The sequence below is a fragment of the Scomber japonicus genome, chromosome 2 (genome assembly GCF_027409825.1).
Source record: "Scomber japonicus isolate fScoJap1 chromosome 2, fScoJap1.pri, whole genome shotgun sequence".
Classification (NCBI taxonomy): Eukaryota; Metazoa; Chordata; class Actinopteri; order Scombriformes; family Scombridae; genus Scomber; species Scomber japonicus.
Window position 1 is genome coordinate 4,987,880 of NC_070579.1, and position 18,631 is coordinate 5,006,510.

Below are 18,631 nucleotides of genomic sequence, written 5' to 3' on the forward strand. Positions count from 1 at the left end.
AATCGCCAGAAAAAGTAAGGCGTTTTCTGACGGAGAGTTCATTAAGGAGTGCTTATATATTTTATTTTAGCTTATATATAACTGCAGACTTTCAAGTCACGGAGGAGCTGGCAGCCATGCAGTCAATGAAAGGGACAACCACTGGTTAAAAATACTGTTAAAAATAAATTGCACTGATTCAATGATTGTTTGTGTTTTCTCTACACCACAATTTCACATAGCCTAATATAAATATTTACAGAATAGTTTTACCAGTACCAGCTATTCAAAATATATACAGTATCTCACAAAAGTCAGTACACCCCTCACATTTTTGCAAATATGTTATTATATCTTTTCATGGGACAACACTATAGAAATGAAACTTTTGATACAATTCAACAGTAAATCTATAAGCTATACAAGCTGTACACTTATATCAAAGTTTCATTTCTATAGTGTTGTCCCATGAAAAGATATAATAAAATATTTGCAAAAATGTGAGGGGTGTACTCACTTTTGTGAGATACTGTAATTTAGTGCATTTTACAATGGAAGAAAGTTGAGCAGAATTAAGTTCAAGTTATCGTTGGTGTGGCCCTCTGACACAATTCAGGTTTCTCATGTGGCCCCTTGTAAAGAATAATTGCCCACCCCTGAGTTAGATAGATGATCATTTACAGGTTTGACTTTTAGAGACGTGACAGATTCTTTTAGTCTCAATCAACAGAAAATTAATAAGTGTCATCTGTCCTTCTTTCCTTCCTCCCTTTCCTTCCTTCCTTCCTTGTCTTCTTTTCCTTTCTTCCTTCCTTTCTTGTCTTCTTTTCCTTTCTTCCTTTCCTTCCTTCCTTGTCTTCTTTTCCTTTCTTTCCTAATACCTTTTCTTTCCTTCCTTCCTTCATCTTCCTTTCCTTCCTTCCTTTTGTCTTTCCTTCCTTCCCTCCTTCCTAATCCCTTTTCCTTTCCTTCCTTCCTTGTCTTCTTTTCCTTTCTTCCTTTCTTTCCTAATACCTTTTCCTCCCTTCCTTCCATCTTTCCTTCATCTTCTTTTCCTTTCTTCCTTTCCTTCCTTCCCTCCTTCCTCCCTCCCTTCCGTCCTTCCTTTTGTCTTTCCTTCCTTCCCTCCTTCCTAATCCCTTTTCCTTTCTTCCTTCCTTCCTTCCTTTTGTCTTTCCTTCCTATCACTTTTCCCTTCTTTCCATCCTTGTTTCCTTCCGTCCATCCTTCCATCTTTCCTTCATCTTCTTTTCCTTTCTTCCTTCCTTTCTTGTCTTCTTTTCCTTTCTTCCTTTCCTTCCTAATACCTTTTCCTCCCTTCCTTCCATCTTTCCTTCATCTTCTTTTCCTTTCTTCCTTTCCTTCCTTCCCTCCTTCCTCCCTCCCTTCCGTCCTTCCTTTTGTCTTTCCTTCCTTCCCTCCTTCCTAATCCCTTTTCCTTTCTTCCTTCCTTCCTTCCTTTTGTCTTTCCTTCCTATCACTTTTCCCTTCTTTCCATCCTTGTTTCCTTCCGTCCATCCTTCCTTCCATCCATCTTTCCTTCATCTTCTTTTCCTTTCTTCCTTTCCTTCCTTGCTTCCTTCCTTTCTTGTTTTCTTTTCCTTTCTTCATTTCCTTCCTTCCCTCCTTCCTAATCCCTTTTCCTTTCTTTCTTCCTTCCTTCCTTCCTTCCTAATCCCTTTTCCTTTCTTCCTTCCTTCCTCCCTCCCTTCCTTTCTTTCTTCCTTTCTTGTCTTCTTTTCCTTCCTTCCTCCCCTCCGTCCTTCCTTCCTTTTGTCTTTCCTTCCTATCACTTTTCCCTTCTTTCCATCCTTCCATCCTTCCTTCCTTCCTTTTGTCTTTCCTTCCTTCCCTCATTCCTAATCCTTCCTCCCTTCCATCCTTCCTTCCTTTTGTCTTTCCTTCCTATCACTTTTCTCTTCTTTCCATCCTTGTTTCCTTCCGTCCATCCTTCCATCTTTCCTTCATCTTCTTTTCCTTTCTTCCTTCCTTTCTTGTCTTCTTTTCCTTTCTTTCTTTCCTTCCTAATACCTTTTCCATCTTTCCTTCATCTTCTTTTCCTTTCTTCCTTCCTTCCTTCCTTCCTTCCCTCCTTCCTAATCCCTTTTCCTTGCTTCCTTCCTTTTGTCTTTCCTTCCCTCCTTCCTAATCCCTTTTCCTTTCTTCCTCCCTCCATCCTTCCCTCCCTTCCTTCCTTTTGTCTTTCCTTCCTATCACTTTTCCCTTCTTTCCATCCTTGTTTCCTTCCTCCCTTCCTTCCATCCCTTCCTTGTCTTAAATATGTGGTGACGCAGCACCGGGAAGCTCTAACAGTCAAAAAGCAGGAAATAAAACGTCGGAGAAATGAGATAAAGACGAGGTAATTTTTTTTTTCTGTTTCTATTTTGGAGTTTTAAATCCCTCCTTCCTAATCCATTTTCCTTTCTTCCTTCCTTCCGTCCTTTTGTCTTTCCTTCCTATCACTTTTTCCTTCTTTCCATCCTTGTTTCCTTCCGTCCATCCTTTCTTCCTTCCTTTCTTGTCTTCTTTTCCTTTCTTCCTTTCCTTCCTAATACCTTTTCCTTCCTTCCTTCCATCTTTCCTTCATCTTCTTTTCCTTCCTTCCTTCCATCTTTCCTTCATCTTCTTTTCCTTTCTTCCTTCCTTCCTTGCTTCCTTCCTTTCTTATCTTCTTTTCCTTCCTTCCATCCTTCCATCTTTCCTTCATCTTCTTTTCCTTTCTTCCTTTCCTTCCTTCCTTGTCTTCTTTCCTTCCTCCCCTCCTTCCTAATCCCTTTTCCTTTCTTCCTTCCTTCTTTCCTTTGGTCTTTCCTTCCTTCCCTCCTTCCTTTCTTGTCTTCTTTTCCTTTCTTCCTTTCCTTCCTAATCCCTTTTCCTTCCTTGCTTCCTTCCTTTTGTCTTTCCTTCCCTTCTTCCTAATCCCTTTTCCTTTCTTCCTTCCTTCCTCCCTTCCGTCCTTCCTTCCTTTTGTCTTTCCTTCCTATCACGTTTCCCTTCTTTCCATCCTTGTTTCCTTCCTTTCCTTCCTTGCTTCCTTCCCTTCTTGTCTTCTTTTCCTTCCTTCCTCCCCTCCGTCCCTCCCTCCCTTCCTTCCTTTTGTCTTTCCTTCCCTCCTTCCTTCCTATCACTTTTCCCTTCTTTCCATCCTTGTTTCCTTCCTTCCTTCCTTCCATCCCTCCCTTGTCTTAAATATGTGGTGACGCAGCACCGGGAAGCTCTAACAGTCAAAAAGCAGGAAATAAAACGTCGGTGAAATGAGATAAAGACGAGGTAATTTTTTTTTTTCTGTTTCTATTTTGGAGTTTTTAAATCCCTCCTTCCTAATCCATTTTCCTTTCTTCCTTCCTTCCGTCCTTTTGTCTTTCCTTCCTTCCGTCCTTTTGTCTTTCCTTCCTATCACTTTTTCCTTCTTTCCATCCTTGTTTCCTTCCGTCCATCCTTTCTTCCTTCCTTTCTTGTCTTCTTTTCCTTCCTTCCTTCCATCTTTCCTTCATCTTCTTTTCCTTTCTTCCTTCCTTCCTTCCTTCCTTTCTTATCTTCTTTTCCTTCCTTCCATCCTTCCATCTTTCCTTCATCTTCTTTTCCTTTCTTCCTTTCCTTCCTAATACCTTTTCCTTCCTTCCCTCCTTCCTAATCCCTTTTCCTTGCTTCCTTCCTTTTGTCTTTCCTTCCCTCCTTCCTAATACCTTTTCCTTTCTTCCTTCCTTCCTCCCTCCCTCCCTCCCTTCCTTTTGTCTTTCCTTCCTATCACTGTTCCCTTCTTTCCATCCTTGTTTCCTTCCTCCCTTCCTTCCATCCCTCCCTTGTCTTAAATATGTGGTGACGCAGCACCGGGAAGCTCTAACAGTCAAAAAGCAGGAAATAAAACGACGTCGGTGAAATGAGATAAAGACAAGGTAATTTTTTTTTTTCTGTTTCTATTTTGGAGTTTTAAATCCCTCCTTCCTAATCCATTTTCCTTTCTTCCTTCCGTCCTTTTGTCTTTCCTTCCTATCACTTTTTCCTTCTTTCCATCCTTGTTTCCTTCCGTCCATCCTTTCTTCCTTCCTTTCTTGTCTTCTTTTCCTTCCTTCCTTCCATCTTTCCTTCATCTCCTTTTCCTTCCTTCCTTCCATCTTTCCTTCATCTTCTTTTCCTTCCTTCCTTTGTCTTTCCTTCCTTCCCTCCTTCCTAATACCTTTTCCTTCCTTCCCTCCTTCCTAATCCCTTTTCCTTGCTTCCTTCCTTTTGTCTTTCCTTCCCTCCTTCCTAATCCCTTTTCATTTCTTCCTTCCTCCCTCCCTCCCTCCCTCCCTCCCTCCCTTCCTTCCTTTTGTCTTTCCTTCCTATCACTTTTCCCTTCTTTCCATCCTTGCTTCCTTCCTTTCTTGTCTTCTTTTCTTTTCTTCCTTTCCTTTCTAATACCTTTCCTTCCTTCCCTTCTTGTCTTCTTTTCCTTCCTTCCTCCCCTCCGTCCCTCCCTCCCTTCCTTCCTTTTGTCTTTCCTTCCCTCCTTCCTTCCTATCACTTTTCCCTTCTTTCCATCCTTGTTTCCTTCCTCCCTTCCTTCCATCCCTTCCTTGTCTTAAATATGTGGTGACGCAGCACCGGGAAGCTCTAACAGTCAAAAAGCAGGAAATAAAACGTCGGTGAAATGAGATAAAGACGAGGTAATTTTTTTTTTTCTGTTTCTATTTTGGAGTTTTAAATCCCAGCCAGACTTCTTCTTTTCTTTTTTTGAAAAATGAGGTAACCCTGATACCAGAATATCTCAGGTACGCTTGTTTTTGGAATAAATTACCATTTGAAGTTCAGAGTGACGTCTCACAGCAGCTAAATCCTGCTTCTCACCTTCTTGTCGTAGACGTCCTGCCAGTCGACTGTGCCAAAGAAACTGTGTCGCATGATCTCCTTCGCATCATCCGGTCCGCCGCCCAGCCTGTCACAGGAAACAAGAGACGTCAAAAAAAAAAAAAGAAAAAAAAAAGAGTTAAAAAAGACTTCAAAAAAAAAAAAAAAATGCTCCTCTTTCCTTTAAAAGTCTCCATCAATGCAACCAGAATATCCACCTGCTACTGATCCTAAAATAACCCGGCGGGGTGAACGAGTTCGCTCTCTCTGAAGCTGCAGTGAGTCCTCTTTTTTTTTTTCTTCGTTAAGAGGCAGAAGAGAAAAAAAAAAAAACTAAAAAAGAAAAAAAAAGAAAAACGCCTCCAGTGATAACCAGAGTGGGAAATTAGCAGCTAAAAGCACTTTTTTACTGAATATGATTATAATTAAGGAGGGTTTAGAGATGGTGTTTAAACAGTGAAATTAACTATTTTTAATTATGAAGAAGATGAAGAAGATGAAGAGGATGAAGAGGAAGAGGATCCGAACAGGTTAACAGACGGACAGTATCTGACTCACATGTTTAATCTACAGTATGGACTTTGGATTAAACTGAGATACAACTCAGGATCTCCTCCCAGGAGCTGTGAGGAGAGAAGTCTGCATCCTCCTCCTCCTCCTCCTCCTCCTGGTACTCTAACCTTTAACCCTCCTGTTGACCTCGAGTCAAGGAAGGAAGGGAGGAAGAAGGAAGGAAAGAGGGAGGAAAGGAAAGGAAAGGAAAGAAGGAAGGAAGGACGGAGGGAGGGAGTGAGGAAAAGAAGGAAGGTAATGGGGAGGAAAGAGAGAGAGAAGGAGGGAGGAAAGAAGGAAGGAAAGAACAAAGGAAGGAAGGAGGGAGAGAAGGAAGGAAGGGAGGAAGAAGGAAGGAAAGGAGGGAGGAAGGAAGGAAGGAAGAAGGAAAGAGGGAGGGAGGAAGGGAGGAAGAAGGAAAGAGGGAGGAAAGGAAAGAAAATACAGTATCTCACAAAAGTGAGTACACCCCTCACATTTTCGCAAATATTTTATTATATCTTTTCATGGGGCAACACTATAGAAATGAAACTTTGATATGCATGTACAGCTTGTATAGTTTATAGATTTACTGTTGAATTGTATCAAAGTTTCATTTCTATAGTGTTGCCCCATGAAAAGATATAATAAAATATTTGCAAAAATGTGAGGGTGTACTCACTTTTGTGAGATACTGTAAGGAAGGAAGGAAAGGTAGGAGGGAGGGAGGAAAGGAAAGGAAAGAAAAGACTGAAGGAAGGAAAGGTAGGAGGGAGGGAGGAAAGGAAAGATGGAAGGAAGGAAGGAGGGAGGGAGGGAGGGAGGGAGGGAAGGAAGGTAATGGGGAAGAAAGAGAGAGAGAAAGAGGGAGGGAGGAAAGAAGGAAGGGAGGAAGGAAGGAAGGGAGGAAGGAAGGAAGGAAGGAAGGAGTGTTTGTCCGTGTTACCGTTGACAGCAGTGACTTGGCGTCGGCCGACAGGGTTCGAGGAAAGAAGGTAATGGGGAGGAACGAGAGAGAGAAGGAGGGAGGGAGGAAAGAAGGAAGGGAGGGAGGAAGGAGGGAGGAAGGGAGGGAAGGAAGGAAGGAAGGAAGGAAGGAAGGAAGGACGGAAGGAAGGAAGGAAGGAAGGAAGGAGGAAAGAGGGCGAAAGGGAGGGAGGAAAGGAAAGAAAAGAAGGAAGGAAGGAAAGGTAAGAGGGAGGGAGGGAGAAGGAAAAGAACAAAGGAATGAAGGAAGGAAGGAGGGAGGAAAGAAGGAAGGGAGGAAGGAAAGAACAAAGGAAGGAAGGAGGGAGGGAAGAAGAAAGGATAGAACAAAGGAAGGAAGGAAGGAGGGAGGAAGGAGGGAGGAAGGGACAAAGGAAGGAAGGAGGGAGGGAGGAAGAAAGGATAGAACAAAGGAAGGAAGGAGGGAGGGAGGGAGGGAGGGAGGGAGGGAGGGAGGGAAGGAAGGAAAGAACAAAGGAAGGAAGGAAGGAAGGAAGGAAGGTAATGGGGAGGAAAGAGAGAGAGAAGGAGGGAGGGAGGAAGGAAGGAAGGAATGAAGGAATGAAGGAAGGAAGGAAGGAAGGAAGGAAGGAAGGAAGGAAGGAACAAAGGAAGGAGGAGTGTTTGTCCGTGTTACCGTTTGTTGGGGTCTTTGATGAGCAGCCCTGACAGCAGTGACTTGGCGTCGGCCGACAGGGTTCGAGGAAAGAAGGTAATGGGGAGGAAAGAGAGAGAGAAGGAGGGAGGGAGGAAAGAAGGAAGGGAGGAAGGAAGAAAGGAGGGAGGGAGGGAGGGAGGAGGGAGAAGGAAAATAGGAAGGAAGGAAAGGTAGGAGGGAGGGAGGAAAGGAAAGGAAAGACGGAAGGAAGGAAGGAAGGTAGGAGGGAGGCAGCTTCTACATGACAAAAATAAGGATATAAAGAAGGAAAGAGGGAGGGAGGGAGGGAGGGAGGAAAGGAGGAAAGGAAAGGAAAGGAGGAAGGAAGGTAGGAGGGAGGGAGCAAAGAAGAAAGGAGGGAGGGAGGAAGGGAGGGAGGGAAGGAAGGAAGGAAGGAAGGAGGGACAGGGGAGGGAGGGAGGGAAGGAAGGAAGGGAGGAAAGGAGGAAGGAAGGAAGGAAAGAACAAAGGAAGGAAGGAAGGAAGGAGGGAGGAAAGAAGGAAGGAAGGAAGAAAGGAAGGAAAGAACAAAGGAATGAAGGAAGGAAGGAAAGAACAAAGGAAGGAAGGAAGGAGTGTTTGTCCGTGTTACCGTTTGTTGGGGTCTTTGATGAGCAGCCCTGACAGCAGTGACTTGGCGTCGGCCGACAGGGTCCGAGGGAACTTGATCTCCTCCATCAGGATGAGCTCGAACAGCTTCTCGTGGTCCTGGTTGTAGAACGGCAGGCGGCCGCACATCATCTCGTACGTCACCACGCCCAAACCCCACCAGTCCACCGCCCGCCCGTAGTCGTTGTCCTCCAACACCTGACGACGCATAGCAACCACACAACACTGCTTTAACATCCTGGTTATACTATTAAACCTTCCTTCCTCCCTCTTTTCCTTCTTCCCTCCTTTCCTTCCTTCTTCCTCCCTTCCTCCTTGCTCTTAAAGGACCTTCCTTACTTTTCCTTCTTCCTTCCCTCCCTCCCTCCTTCCCTCCCTCCCTGCTTGCTTGCTTTTCTTCCTCCCTCCTTCCCTTCCTTTCCTTCCTTCCTTCCTCCCTCTTTTCCTTCTTTCCTTCCCTTCCTTCTTCCTCCCTTCCTCCACGCCCAAACCCCACCAGTCCACCGCCCGCCCGTAGTCGTTGTCCTCCAGCACCTGACGACGCATAGCAACCAGACAACATTAACATAATGATCCTGGTTATACCATCAAACCTTCTCTTAAATGACCTTCCTTCCTTCCTTCCTCCTTCCCTTCCTTTCCTTCCTTCCTTCCTCCCTCTTTTCCTTCTTTCTTCCTTCCGTCCTTCCTTCCCTTCCTTCTTCCTCCCTTCCGTCCTTCCTTCCTCCCTTCCGTCCTTCCTTCCTCCCTCCCTCCTTTCCATCTGTCCTTCCATCCCTTCCTCCCTTCCTTTCAATGAGTGTCCTATAAAGGGTTAATGTTCATTTGGCCTCCTGACTGTTGGTCTAAGACAAGCTTAAAGAACAGTGACCTCATCCTTTAAAAGGAGATTGAGATATCCTATTTTTCATTTTTAGTTGTTCCAGTTGAATATAAATCACACTTTTACTGACTGAGGCTATTTTAACCCTTAAACAGACGACGTGCACCCGGAGATACAGACTCTTTAACTTTCCTGTTGTCCGTCCTTCCTTCCTTCCTTCCTTCCTTCCTTCCTTAGATCTAAGTTCAGCTGTTAGGGTAAATGTTCCTTCCTTCTGTCCTTTCTTCCTTCATTCATCTGTCCTTCCTTCCTTCCTTCCTCCCTCCTTTCCATCATTCTTCCTCCCTTCCTTCCCTTCCTCCCTCCTTTCCTCCCTCCTTTCCTTCCTTCTTCCCTCCTTCCTACCTCCTTCCCTTCCTTCCTTCTTCCTCCCTTCCTTCCCTTCCTCCCTCCTTCCCTCCTTCCTACCTCCTTCCCTTCCTTCCTTCTTCCTCCCTTGCTTCCCTTCCTTCCTCCTTTCCTTCCTTCTTCAGTCCTTTCCTCCTCAGATCTAAGTTCAGCTGTTAGGGTAAATGTTCCCTCCTTCTGTCCTTTCTTTCTTCATTCATCTGTCCTTCCTTTCTTTCTTCCTTCCTTCCTTCCTTCCTCCCTCCCTCCCTCCCTCCCTCCTTTCCATCATTCTTCCTCCCTCCTTCCCTTCCTCCCTCCTTTCCTTCCTTCTTCCCTCCTTCCTACCTCCTTCCCTTCCTTCCTTCCTTCCTTCCTTCCTCAGATCTAAGTTCAGCTGTTAGGGTAAATGTTCCCTCCTTCTGTCCTTTCTTCCTTTCTTCCTTCATTCATCTGTCCTTCCTTCCTTTCTTCCTTCCTTCCTTCCTCCCTCCTTCCCTCCCTCCCTTCCTCCCTCCTTTCCATCCTTCTTCCCTCCTTCCTTCCCTTCCTCCCTCCTTTCCTTCCTTCTTCCCTCCTTCCTACCTCCTTCCTTCCCTTCCTCCCTCCTTTCCTCCCTTCTTGCCTCCTTCCTTCCTCTTCCCTCCTTCCTCCCTCCTTTCCTTCCTTCTTCCCTCCTTCCTACCTCCTTCCCTTCCTTCCTTCTTCCTTCCCTTCCTTCCTTCTTCCTCCCTTGCTTCCCTTCCTTCCTCCTTTCCTTCATTCTTCCTCCCTTCCTCCCTCCTTTCCTTCCTTCTTCCCTCCTTCCTACCTCCTTCCCTTCCTTCCTTCTTCCTCCCTTGCTTCCCTTCCTTCTTCCTCCCTTGCTTCCCTTCCTTCCTCCTTTCCTTCCTTCTTCCCTCCTTTCCTTCCTTCTTCCCTCCTTCCTACCTCCTTCCCTTCCTTCCTTCTTCCTCCCTCCTTTCCTTCATTCTTCCTCCCTTCCTTCCCTTCCTCCCTCCTTCCTACCTCCTTCCCTTCCTTCCTTCTTCCTACCTTGCTTCCCTTCCTTCCTCCTTTCCTTCCTTCTTCCTCCCTCCTTCCTTTCCTTCATTCTTCCTCCCTTCCTTCCCTTCCTCCCTCCTTCCCTTCCTTCCTTCTTCCTCCCTTCCTTCCTTTCCTCCCTTCTTCCCTCCTTCCTACCTCCTTCCCTTCCTCCCTCCTTTCCTCCCTTCTTCCCTCCTTCCTACCTCCTTCCCTTCCTTCCTTCTTCCTCCCTTGCTTCCCTTCCTTCCTCCCTCCCTCCCTTCCTTCCTCCTCCTTTCCATCCTTCTTCCTCCCTCCTTCCTTCCCTTCCTTCTTCCTCCCTTGCTTCCCTTCCTTCATTCTTCCTCCCTTCCTTCCCTTCCTCCCTCCTTTCCTTCCTTCTTCCCACCTCCTTCCCTTCCTTCCTTCTTCCTCCCTTGCTTCCCTTCCTTCCTCCTTTCCATCCTTCTTCCTCCCTCCCTCCTTTCCATCCTTCTTCCTCCCTTTCCTTCATTCTTCCTCCCTTCCTTCCCTTCCCTTCCTCCCTCCTTCCTCCCTTGCTTCCCTTCCTTCCTCCTTTCCTTCCTTCCTTCCCTCCTTTCCTTCCTTACTTTAGGTGCAAATGACATAACTAGTAAGGCCTGTTTAAGGGTTAACGCATCAATAACTCAAATGAAACTTCCCAAACAACCTGTGACTGTCTTTTTCTTCCTTTTCTCATGCAACTATTTTTTGACCCTCGACTATCTGATGACCTCTTTCATATCCTTTTTTTAATGCAACTATAAACTTTCAAAATCTCCACCAAGGTGACACGTTAGAAGAAGTGAAATCAGTAAGTGACATTATGAGATTGTTGTAAAGGACAATATTTAGCAGCCATTTGAGGAATTGCATCTTTTAGAGACTTCCACGTTCAGCTCTGGTGGTTTTGCTGCTTCGTGACAAACAAAGAGTCTGAAACACTCTTCTAGATTTTTTTCATGTGAGACAAAAAAACACACATGACTTTGGTTTTGGGGGGGGGGGGGGGGGGGGGGGGGGTCAATGCTTCTTCTCAAACAGGGAGGAAGAAGGAAGGAAAGGAGGGTGTTTCCACAGTGTTTCCACACAGTCATTATAAAGTCTCTGATCAGCTTCTATTGAGCTTCATCAGTGTGAGTTATTATAGTTACTATGGTAACAGTGTGAGTTACTACAGTTACTATAGTTACTATGGTAACAGTGTGAGTTACTACAGTTATTATAGTTACTATGGTAACAGTGTGAGTTAGTCATATCAGTGATATCTGACACATTTACAGTCTTTATAGCATCAAATCTCCTCTTAGTGTTTCCCTTCCTTCCTTCCTTCCTTCCTTCCCTCATCTCTCCTTTCCTTCCTTCCTTCCTTCATCCCTCCTTTCCTTCTTTATTGCTCCCTCCTTTCCTTCCTCCTTTCCTTCCTTCCTTCCTCACTCCTTTCTTTCCTTCTTCCTACCTCCCTTCCTTGACTTGAGGACAACAGGAGGGTTAAAAGTCTCTTAGTGTTTCCTGTTGAGCTGTGGTGGAAGTATAGTGGAAGTATAGTGGAAGTATAGTGGAAGTATAGTGGTGGAGTCTGAAACACTCTTCTAGATTTTTTCATGTGAGACAAAAAAACACATGACTTTGGGGGGGGGGGGGGGGTTAATGCTTCTTCTCAAACACATCCTTCTTTGTCTGGTTTTTTAATCAAACACCTGCAGCCCTGTCAAAGAGTGTTTGTTCTCTGACCTCAGGAGCGAGGTACTCTGGTGTCCCGCAGAAAGTCTTCATGGTGGCAGTGTCGGTGATGCCTTCTTTACAGAGGCCGAAGTCCGTGATCTTAATGTGTCCGTCTTTGTCCAACATGAGGTTCTCCAGCTGATGAAGAGGACGAGAGAAGAGAGGAAGAAAACTTAAGGGTCAGTGATAAATAAATAAAAGTTGGCAAGATGAACAATTCCTCCAGCTTCTTCTCACCCCTGCATGGTTGAACACTGAGTCCACAAAAGTAAAGTAAAAGTAAGACTGAATGCTCCTGAAATGTCAAATGGTGTAACCACAAAAGAATGATAGTAAATATAAATATTTTATCCACATAGAAAGAAAGAAAGAAAGAAAGACAGAAAGAAAGAAGAAGGAAAGAAAGAAGGAAAGCGAGAAAGAAAAAAGGAAGGAAAGAAGGAAGAAAGAAAGAAAAGAAAGAAGTAGGATGAGGAAAGAAAGAAAGAAGGAAGGAAAGAAAGAAGTAGGATGAAGAAGGAAAGAAAGAAAGAAAGGAAGAAAGAAAGAAAGAAAGAAAGAAAGAAAGAAAGAAAGAAAGAAAGAAAGAAAGAAAGAAAGATTTAAAAGCAGCTTCAGGTTTGTTAAAATGTACATTTAGTATTTTTGTTGGTTTTATATCATTTAAATGACATTTGCACCATTTAAAACCAAGAGTAAGACTGAATGCTCCTGAAAATGTCAAATGGTGTAACCACAAAAGAATGATACATATTAAATACTTTATCCACCTAGAGAGAGAAAGAAAGAAAAGAAGAAGTAGGATAAGGACCTACCTCCCTCCCTTCCTTCTTTCCTCACTCACTCCCTCCCTTCCTTCCTTCCTTCTGTCATTCATTCCTTCCTTCCTTCCTCCATCCCCTCCTTTATTCATTCCTTCCTCCCTTCCTTCCTTCGCCCCCCTTCCTTCGTTCCTTCATTCCTTCCTTCCCTCCTTTCCATCCTTCCCTTCCTTCCTTCTGTCATTCCTTCCTCCCTTCCCTCCTTCCTTCCTTCCTGCCTCCCTCCCTTCCATCCTTCCTTCCTTCGCCCCCCCTTCCTTCCTTCCCTCCTTTCCATCCTTCCCTTCCTTCCTTCTGTCATTCCTTCCTCCCTTCCCTCCCTCCTTCCTTCCTTCCTTCCTTCCTTCCTCCCTCCCTCCCTCCCTCCCTTCCATCCTTCCTTTCTTCCTTACAAAGTTTTTACGGTTACACCACTTAGACATTTTTACCATAATCCTCTAATATATTCTCTCTAAATGGATTAAAAGCAGAAATTTGATGCTGGGTCCACAAGAAAAAGAATGTGTGAAGTTATTCATACGTTTATTTTCAAATTTTAACCCTTTAAATTTAAACTAAACCACATGGACACACAATAAAAACGTCATTGACCCTTTAACAGAGAGCGGGTGCTTCACAGGTTACCTTCAGATCACGGTAGACGATCTTGGCAGAATGTAGGTAGTCTAAAGCGGAGACGATCTCGGCGCCGTAGAAACGGGTGCGGTCCTCCGAAAATACTCTTTCTCTTGACAAGTGGAAAAACAACTGCAGAGAAAAAAAAAACAATAAATTACAAGTTCACAAACCTCAGACATTTGTTGTTGGATCAACCTGTCAAGATGAAAATGACTGCCGGACATGTTTCTACAGTGAAAGCCTGAAGAAGCTGTGATGTAGATCAAATTAACACTCAGTTATACTCAAAAAGAAAAGATTAGGGTTCTCTAATCATTCAATCAAATCACACGACTGATAAGGAACAGCAGGGTTGAGTGTCACTGGAGATGGTTCATAGGTGTTGTCATTGTTGGGGGCTAAAGGAAAGGTAGTAGGAAAGGACAATCTTTTATCTTTGTCTCACCCAACTTTTACACTGACCTGCTAGTTTATTAGGTTCACTTCGTACCTGTAGCTACAACGAATGCAGTCTAATATAAAAGATGATAAATTGCTCAATAGATTATTAGCTCACTGTTTGTGTCCCTGACTATTGACTGTTACGAGTCACTGACATCAGTTATATTATATACCTGTTTGTTTCAGTTCGGTGTGCCTAATAAACTGAGTGTATTTTTTAATAAAGGCTTATAGATAGTACTTTATACTTTATAATAGTACTTTAGAGTAAAAAAGGGGGTAAAATACATTTAAAACTTGCACTTTCATTGCACCGTAAATGGGCTGTACTTGCGCCTTTCTTGTCTTTACGACCACTCAAAGCGCTTTACATTACATGTCATTCACCCATTCACACACATTCATACACTGATGGCAGGAGCTACCACGCAGGGTGCCAACCTGCTCATCAGGGGGAATTTAACCACTGTTGGCGCAGCAACGGGAGCAATTTGGGGTTAGGTGTCTTGCCAAAGGACATGTGGACAGGAGGAGCCAGGAATCGAACCGCCAATCTTCCAATTGGAAGACGACTGCTCTACCTCCTGAGCCACAGACGCCCTCCGTGTGTCATAAATGTGTCAAAACTGGCCAAAAAACTAGAGCGGCTATAAACAATGGCTCAGGTAGATGTTCGCCCACCTAGAGTTCGGTGCTGTTTGAGGTTTCTTCCTGTTGAAGAGGAGTTTTGCTGCTCATGGAGGAATGTTGGGTCTAGACCTGCTCTATGTCAATCATTCAATCCCTATCTCTATGGCGCCAAATTACAACAAAAGTCATCTCAAGGCTCTTCACACATACAGCATGTCTTAAGTGGGTAAGTACTTCCTAAAGCAACCTAGTTGGGATCAGGTCTAAGAGACAGGAAGATGATTTGGACGAAGTAATCATGTTTCCTGTGTTAGAGGATATATCAATGTCTTACTTCTGTCTCTAATGGTTAGAATCTCATCATTAAAGAAGCTCATGAATTCATCACTACTGAGAGCTATGGGGATACATGGATCAATAGAGTTCAGACTCTTTGTCAGCTTAGCCAAACTGCTGAAAAGAAACCTGGAAAGTTTTTATTCTCCTCTAGCGAGATCATTTCTATCAAATTTTTGCGATGTTTGCTTTAATTTTCAAGTTTCAGAGTTATACCACGGCTGTTCTCTTTAGTTTTATTATCTTCTCCTTCTTCTTCTATGTGGAAAGTGTATTTGGCGCTATATAAATAAAGACTGAATTTGAATCAAATAAACTTGGAAATTGCTAATTTTCTAAAAGCATTTCTAAAACGTGTATCGGAGTATCAGTTTGAGAAATTGGGGTGGTGGTGAAGGAGAAGCTCCAAAAAGAAGATGATTCAGATTCAGTTTAACCTCCTTCCCACCAAAATAATCTATGTACAGTTAGTAAAAATGATCTTCTGGTACAAATTAGTGCTTCAAACTCCAAAACACAACAGCGGAGACACCCGAGTCCCAAAACTCTCCAAATAAAACCACAGTGAACGGAGCGGCCACGTTCTGTTTGAGCTCTTTGTGTCGTTCATCAACAACTCTTCAGTAACGCTTGAAATAACTTCCAGCATGAAATAAGACTAAAGAATAAAAGAGTCTCACCTCTCCTCCGTTGACCGTACTCCATGACAAAGCACAGTCGATCTTTAGTCTGGAACGAGTACTTTTTTCTACCAAAAAAAAAAAAAAACAAAAAAAAACCAAAAAACAAACAAAAAAAAAAAAGAGACTGCAACACAAATATAAAATCATTATTTTAAACTCAGCCTTTTTTCCCAGACTGTTTCAAACACATCATTTCTTTAAAGAGCAGAAGCTTTGTGGTCTTAATTCAGAGCATCTTTCCGACTCTTATCTTTGACAAGGCTTCAAAAGAGTAGGTGACCGCATGCTTCTCTTATTTTGTTAAAAGTAGGAAGTGAATTAAATGTCTCCACATATTTAATGTTTCATGCAAATCTACACGATGATACTCACAGTTAGGAATGGATGTCGAGTGTTTTTTAATACCCTACTTTCTGTGAGCGTGTGAGCAACTTCATCCTGTGATATAAAACAAAAAACAAGAAGAAGAGAAGGCAGTTTAATGATTGATTGATACATGAGGAGACACAAAGATTGGGCGTAGACATCAACGATAAATCCATTTGATTATCTTTACATATAAAGTCTTGGCAGTTCTTTCTATTAAAACTGATTATATGAGTAATTTCAATCTGTGGCATCGAGAAGAAAGGATCTGGTGAAGGACCTTGGCTATGATGACTTCCTTCTTTAGGATCTTCATGGCGTAGTAGGTGCCGCTTGCCTTCTCCCTCACGAGAATGACTTTCCCAAAAGTGCCTTTGCCCAGAAGCTTCAGATAGTCAAAGTCATTCATTGTCTGGATACAAAAAAGAAGAAGAAGAAGAAGAAGAAGAAGAAGAAGAAGGAGAAACACTTAATAAACTCACATCTTCTCACTCTGATTCTGCATAGGCCTAGCTCCATCATGGCTGCTGGGAATATCAGCTTCATCTAAACTTGCTCAGTTAAACACAAGACAAAGAAAAGTACACCAACAATAAAACAAGTTGAGGATGCTCAGGTGTGTTTTTAGGCAGATTGTTTCCTTTCGTCACCTTTCGTTTGTAGTGGCTGATGGAGGTGTCCATCTCCTCCTCGTTGACGTTCTCGATCTGAGAGGTGGGGCTGCACAGGATGCCCTCCTCCTCCTGCTTGGCCAGAGACTCTGCGACCATCTGGATGGCCTCGGCCCACTCGTCCCTAACAGGAGACCAACGGCAGGTTAAAACACACCAGCAGGAGGCGCTCTAACTGTGGTTTCATTCATATACTTAACCTACATGTTCAAGCATGTCTTAACCCTTCATAGGTCTGCTCAACTGTTTGGTAGAGGTCACTTTGTGTCATGGTATCAGGTCAAAAACTAAATCTATTGAACCCATTTAACTTTTTAGGCAATCTTTAGCACTTGTATGAGGTATGTAATGCACAGACAGACCATCAGATTGTGTTACGGTTGCTATAGATACAGGTTGTGCTAGTGTATAAACGAAGAATAACACAAATCACAGCTGGAGACATTTTTGAAGTTCATTTTCTTGTACACAAACAGAATGAGTCTCTAACATGTTTTTTAAAAAGGTTTTGAACCAATGAGGTCAGACTGAGGCCTGTAAAACATCACATTTAGGGTCAATGAGAGAAAAAAATCCATGTGTTATGTTATCATGGGCTTAAAGAGGTGACCTACAAAGGGTTAAAGCAGCAGTCAGGTGTCCATGTGAGCAGGGAAAAATGTTTTCCTCTGTAATCATTCCTCCTGTCCATACTGACTATTACAAGATTTCCTTCAGATGTGCTTTCAATGTAAAGTGATGGGGGACATCAGATACTGTATATGCTAAATCTATTAATAAGTGCAAGGGTAATTACTTAAAGTTAGTTGAAATTAGTAATATTAATGTTTGTGTTTCTTTATGTCTGTTATCTTGAGATCATGTTGGAAATCAGTGTTTTCAATTTAACATGTTATCTGCTGGATTTGTTTCCTCAGACAGTGTTTCCTGTTTCTCTGTGGTGGAAGTATAGTAACAAAAAGACTTTGCTACTAAAAACACTGTAACGTTGAAACATAGAAGATGAAGATTTGATTCATTTGGACGCTGAAGCTTCATATTAGCTTCACATCAACTTTTAAATCCATGTTTCCACAGAAAGAGGACTGTGGATTTAGTCCTCCATCACTTCCATTGTAAGTGTATTATGAATGGATCTTCTAATGGTCAGTATGAACAGGAGGAAAACAAAAACTACTGAAAAATATCCTTTCAAATACTGATTCAATGTGCAGAGTTACAATGAATTTTCAGTTTACATGCAACCCAATGAATGTCCTGTTTAACTCCTACAGCTGCTGTAAAAGCCATGTAATAACAGGTTGTTGTTAGCTGTGTCCTGTTAATAACATGAGGTAATAACTCATAATGTATACATTATATTGTGTTTTGGAATGAAACTCTTCAAAACTTGGCGTGCGGCCCCAGACCCACACCCCGATTTCCTGTCTTTCTTCTCGCTGTGTTGACAGACTCTTGTTGTGTCCACCGAGGAGATTTAAACACGAAAACTCTGCAGTCTGGTTCAGGACTGAGAAATACACACACAGTCATCATGTTTTATAGCAGACTTTTCACCTTGGTACTGAGTCTGCTCCAATATTTATTTTGTAACTTATTTTTGTTTCTTATATAATACAGTGCACATGTAGCCTACAGTAAGTTTATGCTAATATAAGAAAAGATTAAAAGAGTATTCACCTTCACTTCCCCCACATTTTGTCTACACACAATACCCCATAATGACAAAGCTAAAAGGTTTTTTTGCAAATGTATTAAAAATAAAAAAACTGAAATATTGCATGTACATAAGTATTAACACCCTTTACTCAGTATTTTGTTGAGGCGTTGACTACAGCTTCAAGTCTTCTTGGGTATGAAGCTACCAGCTTGGCACTCCTGTATTTGGGGTATTTCTCTCATTCTTCTCTGTAGATCCTCTCCAGGATTAGATGGGGAGCATCACTGCACAGATATTTTAGGTCTTTCCAGAGATGTTCAATCAGGTTCAGGTCTGTTCTCTGGCTGGGCTACTCAAGGACATTCACAGACTTGTCCCGAGGTCGCTCCTTCGTTGTCTGGCTGTGTGCTTAGGGTCGTTGTCCTGTTGAAAGTAAACCTTCGCCCCAGTCTGAGGTCCTGAGTGCTCTGGAGCAGGTTTGTCATCAAGGATCTCTGTACTTTGCTCTGTTCATCATCTAGTCTCCCAGTTCCTGCATGATGCTCCACCACCATGCTTCACTGTAGGGAAGCTATCAGCCAGCTGATCAGAGGTGCCTGGTTTCCTCCAGGCGTGACGCTTGGCATTCAGGCCAAAGAGTTCAATCTTGGTTTCATCAGATCAGAGAATCTTGTTTCTCATGGTCTGAGAGTCCTTTAAGTGCCTTCTGGCAAACTCCAAGCGGGCTGTCATGTTCCTTTTAGATGCTTCCGTCTGGCCGCTCTACCATAAAGGCCTGATTGGTGGAGAGCTGCAGAGATGATTGTCCTTCTGGAAGGTTCTCCCATCTCCACAGAGGAACACTGGAGCT

At 43.2% G+C, this 18,631-nt stretch overlaps 1 protein-coding gene across 1 annotated transcript in view; it reads right to left on the minus strand.

The window, feature by feature from the left end:
• The window catches only part of akt3b (v-akt murine thymoma viral oncogene homolog 3b), a 30,504-nt gene that overhangs the window by 1,454 nt on the left and 10,419 nt on the right, over nucleotides 1-18,631 (minus strand). The window contains 9 exon segments of the mRNA XM_053335183.1: nucleotides 4,810-4,897; nucleotides 7,578-7,792; nucleotides 11,565-11,693; nucleotides 13,001-13,123; nucleotides 15,082-15,096; nucleotides 15,098-15,149; nucleotides 15,443-15,522; nucleotides 15,731-15,862; nucleotides 16,101-16,245. Of these exon segments, the coding sequence (XP_053191158.1) occupies nucleotides 4,810-4,897; nucleotides 7,578-7,792; nucleotides 11,565-11,693; nucleotides 13,001-13,123; nucleotides 15,082-15,096; nucleotides 15,098-15,149; nucleotides 15,443-15,522; nucleotides 15,731-15,862; nucleotides 16,101-16,245 (979 nt within the window).